The sequence below is a fragment of the Pagrus pagrus genome (genome assembly GCF_965226575.1).
Source record: "Pagrus pagrus genome assembly, chromosome: 7".
Classification (NCBI taxonomy): domain Eukaryota; kingdom Metazoa; phylum Chordata; class Actinopteri; order Spariformes; family Sparidae; genus Pagrus; species Pagrus pagrus.
In genome coordinates, this window is record NC_140191.1 from 10,640,946 (window position 1) to 10,653,388 (window position 12,443).

Below are 12,443 nucleotides of genomic sequence, written 5' to 3' on the forward strand. Positions count from 1 at the left end.
CAAGTCTGTTACCTTGATCTATCCTTCTTTCTAACTCGCTGTCTCCCTTTGCTTCTCTCAGTTAAAGGGGCCCTTCGCTCAATAATACATCTGATGCCTATCCTTCCCCTCGCCTTCAGTCTATTTGACCCCCGAGAGTTTTCGTCTTTCACTCCCAACATTAAGTCAGCGTTTGTGGATAATGCCACGTTTTGGATTTGAATTCCTCAAAAACCTTGTTCGGTTGACAAAAACTCACGGAGACTAACTAAGTTATGCAGCGTTTAATTCTCACTCAGGCTCGTGGCTATCATTTTTATTCAATTGATCTTCTGTTTTTTTTTTTTCATTAAATACAGACAACATTGTTTAAAAGTACAAATCGCTGTCAAACGCGTTTCCGTTATTGTTATTCATGAATTCATACTCGGTGCCTTCAGATAACTCACGCGGACCACGTGAAATAATGTGAGGTAATCTGGTGTCAACAGTTTTGGGGACATGCACTGAGCGGAGCTTTGTCCTTTCAAACTTCGTGTCAGCCGTTGTCTCTTTTACTTTCTATTTCTGTCTGACACTCAACGGCTCTTTCATCCGATCTCTTCCCTTTCTTTCCTCCGTCAGAACACGCCTGTCACCGTCTCTGTCTCCACTTCCTCCGTCCTTCCCCTCTGCTCCTTCTCTTCCTTTTCATCCGATCCTCATTTCTTTTATTTCCTTTACATTTCAGTGATGACGCTCTTCACCCTGGTTACTGGCTGCGAATGGCTTTAAGAGGGCCTCACTTTTGTCTTCTCTCGTCCACTTTCTTCCTCTCCTCTGCCCCCTTTTCTCTCTCCTTTCCTCTCCTCTTGATTTCTGCCCCTCCTCCTCTTCCTTCATCTTCATCCTCCTCTCTTCTTGTCTCTTCTTTATTCCTGCTGTCTCCTGTCTCCTCCCCTCTCCTCTCATCTTTTTCCATCTTCCCTCATTTCCTCCCCTCCTGTCCCATTTTCTCACCTCTCCTCTCTTCTCCTCTTGATTTCCTCCCCATCTTCCTGTTTCCTCTCTCCTCTCTCCTCCTCTCATCTTCTTTTCTTTATTTCTACTCTCTCCCGTTTCCTCCTGTCTCTTCCTCGTTTCCTGTCTCATCATCTCTCTTTTCCTCCCCTCCCCTCCTGTTTCCTCACCTCATCTTCTCTCCTCTCTTATTTCCTCTCCTATCTTCGCATCTGGATTCCTGTTGTGTTTCTCCTCCTCTCCTCTTATCACTCCTTTACTCTCTCCTATTTTCTCCCTTCTCCTCTCACCTCCTTTCTTTTCCTGTCTCCTCTCGTTTCCTATTCCCTCTTCTCCTGTTTCCTCATCTCAACTTTTTTCCTCTTTTATATCCTCTCCTCTCTTCTCCTATTTTCTCCCTCCTCCTCCCTTCTTATCTCTTCTTTATCCCTCCCCTCTCCTCCTCTTTCCTCCCCTCTCTTCCTTTCTTTTCATGTCTCCTCCCCTCTCGCTGCCTTTGCTCTTCCTCTGTTTTCTCTCCTCTCCTCCCCTCTTCTCTCTGTCTCTCCTCTCCCTCTTCTTTATTCTTACTCTCTCTTTTTTCCTCTCAATTCCTCCCACTGCTTGCATCTCTTTCATATCCCTTCTCTCTCGTATTCCCTGTTTCCCTTCTCCTCCTGTTTCCTCTCATTTCCTCCGATTTTCTCTCCTCTCCCCTCTCTTCCTCCCCTCTCTTCCGGCCCTGAGTTAAATGAACTGTGACACTAAAGGTTAGAGGCAGATCCCAACAGATATGGGAAAGCACTCTTTAATTAAGGCGCTATCTCTCCCGCCGCTCCCCGATTCCTTCTCATCTGCACCCGCCGCCGTCGTCTCTCACGCTTCGATTGGGCCTGCTTTTATTCGCTGGCCAGCAATAAATGAAAACTCAGCGCAATATAAGTAATATCGTAGTATTCTGCCTCAACAAGCACAGACCCCCCCGCCCCCCAAATACGTGACCATGTCACCCCGCTGTACCTCCTCCCTCCTTCTGTCTCTCCTCCTCCTCGCTTCTCACATCTGTCCCTCACTCTGAATCTGGCCTGGCGCTCTTATCGTCCTCTTTAATGTCGGGGCTTGTCTCGCCTCAGCTCTCCTCGCTCTCCCCCTCCCCTGCCTCCCATCTATCAGGCCCGTTTTGCAGCCCTCCTTCTCTCTGCCCACGAGTCCCTCTCTCCTTTGCCTTTCTTCTCTCACCCTGGTCCTTTGACGCCCCCCTCTCTCCCTCTGTGTCTGCTGCAGTTAAAATCTCAATTCGGTTATGCATATTCTCTCTTTTATCCTTCAGTCTCTTCTATTCACTCACACACACACTCACACACACACACACGCACACAAAATATATTCGCTTGATTCACCATCTGCAAACAAACAGTTCGGCTGCTTATAATTGCCATGAAATATGGATGCAAATTGCTTTCTCTTTCCTCTCTTTTATTCTGTCCTCCTCCGTCATGTCATCCTCCCCTCTATAGGTATAGTGCTGCTGTAAAATAAGCTCATTCATCAGTCACTAACTTCTTCTAACTTTTTCCCCGTCAGTCTGCTCACTTCGTCCATCCACCTCCACGTTCTCCTTTAAAGTCTCCTCTTTCTTTCCCTGTCTCTTTGCGTACGTGTGATGTCTCAGCGGGGAGAAGGAAAGAAGGGGGCATGTTTTGCCTGTGAACATTTTTTTTCTCGGCCACCGTCCTCTCATCCTCTCCATCTCTCTCCAGGTGTGGTATCCCAGCAGGACAACGGGAAGACGTTCAGCGTGTCCAGCACCATCCGGATCCCGGTTGAAAGGAAAGACAACGGGGCGGCGCTGAGCTGCGAGGCGGTCCACCCAGCGCTGGGCGGGCAGAAGAGGATTCGACACTATCGTCTGGATGTGTATTGTAAGTCCCTCCTCCAGGCTAGTGCGGTCGTGTGTGTGTGTTGGTGTTGGTGTGTGTGTGTGTGTGTGCACTTTACGCCAAAGCCTTTTCTATCCATCTCAGAAACAAATGAACTAACATAATGTTCATTGGCAAATATTTCAGACACACAAATTATTCCATCTGTATTTCTGTCACTTAAGTTGCGCCTTCAGTGCTATTCATTACACTTTTTTACTTTAATGCCAGCCATAATTTTGTCCGAGTAGAGCAGCCTCATTTTTCAAACGGTGGATATCTCATTTTTAGAATTGAGCTCATTTGTATAAAGTCCAGGATTTTAACAGAGTGATAGTCAGAGCTGCCCTGTGTGAGACCTGCTCTCATTAAAACCTAATGCATACAAATCTTGTCATGCCGCGAGCTGGCAGAAACAGGCCCGCGGCCAGGTTAGGGTCCCGGCTTGTGGTTTAAGAAGCTAACCAGCGTCGGCTGAGAAAACCTGGGTCATATTAGTATGTGCAAGGATCCCGGTCCTGTTCTGGGAGTGATGTATCTTTGCTGGCCTATTTGCCCGAGTTAGTGTGCTCTGAAATCACATCATGTCCATTGGAGGCAGGCAAAAGCCAAGCAGTAAAAAGTACTGCGGGAGATTTAAATTTATTATTGGCTGAAGTCTAATATTCAGTCAGGGCAACAAGCCCAGATAGAAGCATATTTTCATTTTAAGCTGAATTTTCAATATTTTTACAGATCTGTAGATGGTTCAGTAGGATTAATCTTGAAAATGTCAGACAGCTATAATCTATATCCATTTTGGGAAAGTCTGAAATTAATTATTTAATGTCTATGAAAAGTAAATCCCCCTTTTCTTTTTTTCTAATCCTATCAAAGATGTTGTGTTTGCTCGAACTAGTTTACTTTGGAATTGTCTCGCCTTTTGTTTTTTGATGTGAGGAGAAACAAAACTGACGCTCGCCGACAATTCAGCATGATTACTATTTAATAATGATATTTATGTGTATTATTTTGTTTGAAGATCCTTTTTTAAATTCAGAAAAAAAAAGTCACGTCAGAAGCACATCAGATGAGATCACACAGATTTAGATCTCCAGTGATTTGTTGATAATGAAAAAAGGATGCTGAAGTAGTTTTTTTTTCTTTTTTCAACAAAGCCAAGTCAACCAAATATTCAGCTGCTCCATTTGTTCTCTTGTCATTTTAGTATTACTAATAGTTTGACGTGATATTATATCAATAACCTCGGACGGTGGAACATTTCAGATGCATTCAGTTTGTGATCTCATTCTTCAGGAAGTACTTATTCATCAGTCTTTTGGTACAATTAATTTGCCACACGTATACCAATGTTTGTTGATAGATCAGAGTGATTAATATTCAACAGTTTTGTCAATCTGTGTGCCGGCGGTTCCTCCAGCCAGACGACTGGCAATAATGACCAACTGTCAGTGTGGATTTGGCTTCCCATCGCTCTGCTACTGAAGTAAGTGCAGTACAGCAGCTGCTGGAGCGGTGGGCTGCTTATGATAACAGGTGTCTCAACCGTAGGATTGTCGGCTGGTTGCCGTGGAAACAGATGTTAAAGACCCTTCCTCCTGCCACTTTCTCACTTTTCCCTTGTTCCTCCTTTTTTGTTCCCTCGCTGTCTCCCGCTCTCATTCCTGATTTTTTTTTTTTTCACCCCCCCTTCTTCTTTCCTCTCTGATCGTCGCTCCATTTTGATCATTTTGATCCATTTTGTTTTCTTTGGTGCCTTTCTTGTTTTCTCCCTCACATGCATACTCATTCATCTAACCCCCCTCCTCTCTCCTTTCTCTCTCCCCACAGTTGCACCCACAGTGAGAATTGTTCCTCCTACTGGCATTTTGCGAGAGGGCGACTCGCTCAGCCTCACCTGCTCGGTCACCGGGAACCCCCTGTAAGTCTGTATACATGTGCTTAAGTGTTTTGTTTTGTTGTGCTGTCTATGCCTTACTTTTACATATCAAATAATAACACAAACCTGCTATAGAACCTGACAAGTTCATCCTGCACGGCACATATAGTGTCATGTACTGTCCTAAACCAGACACTAGGTCACTGACCTGTGAATGATGCCCTGTTTGTCTTTTATAGAATATATTTGAAAGTATATTTGAGATAATGCTGAAGAGGTATAATGACATAATAACGTTGTTTGAAAAAACGGCATTGAGTCATACATCCTTTCTCTCCCCACAAGATATGAAGCCGGCACATTTACTAGCTGGCACTAAAAGCTGCTTGTGAAGCTTTTTTGGGGTTGTCATCGCACTGTGTGTATGCATTTTATTCTCGTGCTGTAATGAATTCCTGACAAAATAATCAGAAAGTATAAAAGGTTCGCCTGAACAAAGCGTTTGTGCTTGAAAAGCCGCAATGACTCTCGACAAATCGGCTTAAGGACACACAGAAAGCGTTTGATTGACGACAACATGCGGGAGGTTGCCAAGTTCGGCGACAACCCCCTGCAAACACAAAATTTCATGAAATGCAAATATGGGACAGCGAGTATACAGGTTTAAAAGTGTTTTGGGAAATTGTTTTGAGCTGTGATGCGGATGACATTTAGGTTGTAACTTCAGCAAACACCTGGTAGCTGCGGGAGGCAGCGACAAGCCTACAGGGCTCTGCTTTTATTTTGCCAATCTTTTTGGAGGGTAAAATTGTTGCTGGCAAGATCAGGTAGCACATTTACTCAGAGCACCTTTTGTAAGTGTAAGGGTAATGTAAGCTTGAATTCAGCAACCTGCAACGGCTGCAAGAGTCACAGTCAAAGGTCTTAATCGCTGTAACCACAGACTGTAGAGAGAAGTGTCGAAGTTAAAGTCCCCCTCCACTTAAAACATGTCTTTTTCTTTTTGTTCCTACAGTTGAATGTTTGAGCTTCACTGTGCAGAATGATATGTGCAGAAGGCTGTTTTCACTTTCATTGCTCTGTGCTCATTTAAAGCCCAATGTTAAAGAGGCAGGATGCCGAGCATGATCACACATAGTTTGCCAGCCGATCCCGGTCCAATATTCAGATTACACAAGTGTGATTCGGAAACTTGAATCTTCCAGTGCACGCACACTGAGAATGGAATTTTGTGTCCAACAGTTAAACTTTAAAACTGAAAAATAATAACATATTCATAGATACTGTAATATTAAATGAGGGGGAAATGAGAAGATGCAATTATAAGGATTTTAACAAGATAATTTAAGTTGTTTTGTGGAAAAATCATATCAGAAATAAACTAACTAAATTTTATATACATCTTAAAGGACACCTATTGTGCTTTTTCATTTTTTTCCCCTTTCCTTCAGTTTTTTTCATGTTTTTGTGCATGTAAATGATCTTGAAAGTTAAAAAGGTCAAAGTCCGCACCAACGAGAGCTCCTCTCTCCCACAGAAAACACTGCTCCATAAACGCCTCGTCAGTAGTCCCGCCTTGATTTCTGTGACTTTGTGACATCACACTACGTCACCAAGTCACACATTTGCGTAATTTCTGCCTTGCGGCTAGTTGGGCACGTAGGAGTTGATTTAGCACAGCTGCTCTGTTGTTGTTAGTGTTGCTCGCTCAGGCATGTGTGAGCTGACCAATCAGAGCAGACTGAGTATTTAGGATGAAGAGCCTTAAAGAGACAGGAGCTAAAACAGAGCGTTTCAGACAGTGCTGCAGCAATGGACAGTATGAGAATACTGATGTGTTTTTTGAGCAGTAAAGGATGTAAACCTGTTATAGTAGTAACCTAAAATAAAACTATGAACCTGAAAATGAGCATTTTATGTCTCCTTTAAAAAACAACATCTGGAGAGGATCTTTAAACTGATGAGTTTAAGAATCTGGTAATGTCTCTATGGATTTTCTCTGAGCAATCTTCAAAAACAATGAAAATGTGTGAAACGTATACTAATACTAATGTGAGCAAACGGCAGCAGATCAGACTGGATGATGGAAACAGTTTATAGAATCTAGACACGGAGATGAACACAGAAACAGCAATGAGTTGATAAGTTTGGCCACCAAAGGTTTGATTCATGGGCTGTAGAGAAGAATCAGATAGATGATCAGTGACACAGGCACATTTATTCCAGCCCAGTCGCCAAGATAAAATGTTGGTAGTTAATGTTTCTGCAAAACACGGACACGTTCACAATTGTACCTTTCATAGGCCTATATTGTAATTTCTCCAAAATGTGTCGTTTCACATTACACGTCTATGATCGTCTTCTCAAGGGCAGATGCGAGAAGGCAGCAGAGCCAGTGACCGTAGCTCGAGCCTGTGTTTCAAAATGTGTGAGTGTCACACCACTGGATATTTCTGAAAAGGGTCTCTGGAGTTTCAAAATGTGTGAGTGTCACACCACTGGATATTTTTAAGGAGACCTCAGGACAATTTCCAGCCATTTTTGTGGTGACCTAAACAGGTTTAAAGCCAAAATATATTTCTCCCTAGCCCTTACCGAGTGTTTTTGTGCCTAAACCTAACCAGACCATAAGTACAGCATTGTCACAATATAAAATAGAAAACTGAATCTAAAGAAACACCGTTACAACATAAGAAATGTTAAGTTTCAACATATCTGTGGTTTGCCGAAATGTACATGCCAGCATTTATCCTGCTGGTTAGCTTGTGCGTTCTGTGTGTCTTTAAAGTAAACACTATCCATCTTGCTCAAAAACGAATCTTCTCCTTCTCAATAGCTATTGTGCAAACGTCCTTGAGCAACCTCCACCTGCACCGGCGGTGGAGCTTTTCACTGGCCGCAGCAGAAAACAGTGGTTTTCCTGGACCGCCACCAAATGTGTGAGAGGAAAGCAGGGCACCACTTAAAGGAGAACATGTGCGCTTTATCAGCCCTCAATGCAGGTTCCAAAAAAAAAAAAGAGTAAAATGTGTGAAAGCTTCTCCCTGAAGTATCTTAAAATAACCAGCTGCAAGAGACCTTTCTACTTTTGTCTTTAATATGTATCGTTAAAATGAATATCAAGTTGACCTCTTTCTACATAATTACAATGCCACATAATTCAGTTCTTTCTTGGAAACGTTAAGTAATTATGCCCTATAAATACCTCTATAAAGATCTCTTGGTTCTTTCTAGAAGCTATCCTTAGAAAGGAACAGCAAATTGTTTCAGCTCCTTTCTTGGAAAAGGATTCGGAAACAGACTTAAAATTGACGACAGCCTCATGCTGTCCCCCGCTAATGATGCAGGCTCCCTTTGTGCCAATCAAACCCAAACGCATCATCGCTGAACTGTAATTGAAGTCAACCAGGGGTGTCTAATCACATGTAAAATGACAATATTAACACCGGCATCAAACCAATCAGGATATTTTTATAATCATGAGAGGATAGTGCCCAGGACGCATTGTGCTTCCAAGTTTGATAAAGAACAGAGGGAGTTGTGTATCTGTGATATCACCTGACATTTAATATTTGCCAGACAGACAACCTGATCCATATTTTATTGCATGAAGGATTCAGAGCAAAAGAGCTTCATACGGAGGCACAGCGGGGTCCGTAAGAGTTGGAAAAGTTTACGGGAAATTGAAGAAATTGAGTGTACATGTGGACATATCATAAACTTATATGACTATGTGTGTGAGGCCAGAGCTACGAAACCCAATCAGCAGTCAACACTTTTAAGACCCGGCTTTGAAACAAAGCCTTTTTCTAGTGTGTTCGAAGCCCTTTGTGCACTTTCCAGAAGGGTATTGGGTCCTAAGCTCTTAAACCCTCCCCTAGATGGTCCGTCTGTCTGTGGGCATCAAGTCCACTAAAGCTCCCCAGTAAAGCTTCATGCAGCCAAAGTGTGAGCGCGCGTGTGTGTTTGTCCGGTGTGTGTGTGTGTGTGTGTGATGACTTAAGTGAAATCCCACAGTGAGGACTGGCTGAGAAGCGTATTGGCTATAGCCCCACTAAAGCTTTGTAACGGCCGGTTGGGGACACTGTGAGATGTGTGTAGGTGTGTGTGTGCGCGTGTGTGTTTGTGTTTGTGTGGTGTATGCACGACTGTGTGACAATGAGAGATGGGACTCCGGGCCGCTCTGGACTCTGACCCTCATCTCACGCTGGACTGCGCACACACACACACACACACACACACACACACACACACACACACGCACACATTACAATCCCCCTGTCGTCCTCCCTCCTGCTCCCTGGCCCTGTTAACTGCCTGTTTAGTATTAATGACCAATTATATGCCACTTCCTTTTGGTGGAGGGGTACACTCATTGTTTGTCCGTTATTAGGAGGAGAGTGTGAGACGACGTTTTGTCATTTGACGTAATTGCCTGCTTATTTGTGTGCGAGCGTTTGAAGGAATTACTCTGCGGGAGTACAACTATAGCCGGAGATTTTGTTTGTGGACGTTTAGTGTGTGTAGGATAAGCGGGAGTGTGTGCGCGACTGAGCAAAAAAGAGGTTTAATTAGACGTCCTGAGGGATTAGAACCCAGATGAGTCAGGATTGTAATCTGGCCGGGGTGGCAAGAGCCGTGACACTCAGCCAGACGCACACACACGTACACACGCGCGCATTTCTTGTTCGCCAGGATGTCTCTGTAATCCTCGCACCTCCTGTCTGCTCTGCCTGCCCATCTTTCATGACCAATTCATTTTGTTTGCCTCTTCTTCCTCTCCGTCTTCCCTCTACCTGCTGTAACACGTTTTCTATCCCTATTACGTCTTTGCCCACCCTGCACATCCGACACCCTATTTCTCTCTCATCTGCGCCCCTTTCCCCCCCTGCCAACCCTTTCACACCATCGTCGCCCTCTGACCATCCATCTCCTCATTATTTGTCAGGATGCAGCCCTCTGTTGCCATTGGCTCGTTTCTCCGAGCCCCTTTTATACTTTCTTCTCATGTCACCGTCCCCCCCCGTGGGCTTCTTTACCCTCCTTCCTCACCTCTCTTTTTATAGCACCCGTCAGCGCCTGTGCTTTGATCCCTTGTCTCTTTTCACTTTCTCATTTGTAAAACCCTTTAGCGCTTCAGTTTTCGCTAAATGTGCTTAAGACTTGCAGTCTGCTAGCGGTATTAGTTGGAGAGGTAGCTGTCGTGTGGTTATCTGTGCAAAAGTAATAAGTTACATTACTTTTGTTACTCGGCCCAGGGGCTCACAAAGGTGACTTTAAACAACTGAAAAACCTTCCGCACTCACGTGTCCCATCTTTGTATTGGACAGGTGTAGAAACAGAAATTAGACACAATGGTTTAACAGGCAGCCAGCCCACATTTACTGCCCAGCAGCAGCCAGCATAGCCCAGGTGGCTGCAGACAACACAGGCCCCCTGCTCACTCCCTCCAGTTCTGAACCAAGCCAGTTGTTTCCTGCCACTACATGTTTGTGGTGTACGTGATGTACATGTAAAAAAAGACAAAACATGTAATTGGGACAACTGTGAAGTTGTCGGTAGTCCTATTTCTGCTCTAACTGCTTCGCCCCGGATCAGTCTCTCCAATGACCGCACAGAGAATAAACTGTTATCAACCCGGCATGAATCTGCCGATCAGACTGTGAATGAGCCGACTCCACAAAGGTCACAGTGACAAAGCGTTGGTGGGACTCGAGCCTGTGATATGATTACTAAATGTTTTAATTTGAAATTAATATTCATGTAATTTTAAACGAGTGAAGAAAGCAAACACATTACTGTTAGATATCACTAAATAATGCATTTCTTTCTAACAGTGGTGGTTGTAGAGGTTATAGAAAAAAAAGCAGCAGATGTAATTAAATCTACAATCTAGCTGTATTTAAATGGCACACAAAGGTTGAATATTGTGCTGCTGCACAATGTTATGTTTGGATATGCGTATACACATGGGAGGATGTGTGAAGCTGACTCGGGGTCAAGTCATGGAAGTTGAAGTTTGAAACTTTAATTATTAATTAATTTAATGGTTTGTTTCTTTCGAATAATTAACCAGGCACTTAGAATATATTAATAATCGCCCACAAATCCGAAGACATTCATTTATCTAAATCAGAGACAAGCAGTAAATCCTCACAGTTGAGCAGCGTGTTTCTAACACATGTTTGACATCTTTCTTCGACAAATGGCTTAAACAATTCATTGATTATTTAAAAAGTTAATTTTCTGCCAATGACGAGTCCAACACATCCTCAGACCTAAACGACAGATTGGGGCGTATGCCAATGACATGAGTTGCTTACGTATGTGACGTAAATTAAAGTGTGCTATGTAGTTAACGTTGTGAAACGGTCACAGCTTGCTCAGGATTTAGGCACCAAAACAACCTGGTTAGGTTTGAGAAAAGATCGGGCTGCTTCATAGTGTGGTAGTACGGCAGTGGATCATGATCTGCTGCACCCAATCCAAACCCCACACCTCTTCTTCCAATGTTGATGAGTGTATTTCTGTCATAAGTAATGCTCCAGTAAAAAAAAAGTGGAAAGTTTAAGGGAGCTAGTGGCCGCCGTATTTCAGCAGCATCAAACATCACTCCTCTCTCTGCCTCCTTCCCCTCAGGCCCAGGAACATTCAGTGGTCCAAGATTAACGACACCTTACCTGAGAGGGCAGAGATTTCCGGCCCCACCTTACAGATTTCCCGTCTCAGCCAGTCGTACAACGGGACGTACTTGTGCCAGGCCCAGAACAACTACGGACGCGCCGCTGATCATTACACCCTATTGGTGTACGGTGAGTAACCACGTCAATCAGTTATGTGTTCCAACTTCTCTTACAATTCAAGCGTTTGTTTATTTCCCCCCATTGTTTTCACTTCCAGTCCAAGTGTCCCAGGCTATTGTCGACTGTTCTGAATAATTTTTATGTTCAATGGCTCTTTTGTGTGCTGCATTTCTTGTTTCTGCGCTTTGATAATGTTCTTTTTCTTGAGAAATCTTTTAAATTTTATTGATCCTTTTATCTTTCCAGTGTCTTTGGAGTGCGGCTATGCTGGCACTGGGTAACAGACCCATTAAATCGTGACGCCTGTCTCATCTGTCTTTCAGCTTTATTTGTTTTCCTGATTAGGTACACAGCAGGAAACCTCTGCTAAACCTCCTGTGCAATTGATTCAACAGAGATATTGATTTCTCAAGAAGACATAGGCTCCCGTGCTCGGGTAGTAGTCACCAACATCATTATTCAGGCTATATCTTGTAAAGAACCAATTCATCATGTCCCCTGTGACCCAGGCTTCTCTTCAAGGATTTCAGAGTAACTTACATCCTCAAGTGCAATAAATAAAGATTTGAGATGTTGTGACAACTAAATGGATCTCACAACACAAGCTGGCTCAGAGGAGGCAAAGATGACAGGAGTGAACACACGCTGTAGTTTCGGAGTATTAATACGACGCCGAATCTGTTGAAACTCTGAATTTTACACGGTAACATTTGGAGGTAAACAACAGCCGAACATCTGTTGCATTTAGAATTCAGGCGGATCAACTTTGCTCGTTGCCTGAGCAGAGGCATCGGAGTGGGAGGGAGATGTGGGTGAGGGGGCTTTTGTTGTCAAGTTTTCCAAGATGTTGCACCTAGATTCACTGAAGGTTGCTAAATTCATAAT

The 12,443-nt window shown here is 43.7% G+C and overlaps 1 protein-coding gene across 6 annotated transcripts in view; it reads left to right on the top strand.

Moving 5' to 3' along the window:
* The window catches only part of cadm4 (cell adhesion molecule 4), a 166,446-nt gene that overhangs the window by 140,301 nt on the left and 13,702 nt on the right, over positions 1 to 12,443 (top strand). For all 6 annotated transcript variants that reach the window (XM_084358678.1, XM_084358679.1, XM_084358682.1 and 3 more), the window contains exons 4-6: positions 2,718 to 2,879; positions 4,707 to 4,797; positions 11,395 to 11,567. In XM_084358678.1, coding sequence (XP_084214804.1) covers positions 2,718 to 2,879; positions 4,707 to 4,797; positions 11,395 to 11,567 — 426 coding nt within the window. The remainder of the gene's footprint in view (positions 1 to 2,717; positions 2,880 to 4,706; positions 4,798 to 11,394; positions 11,568 to 12,443) is intronic.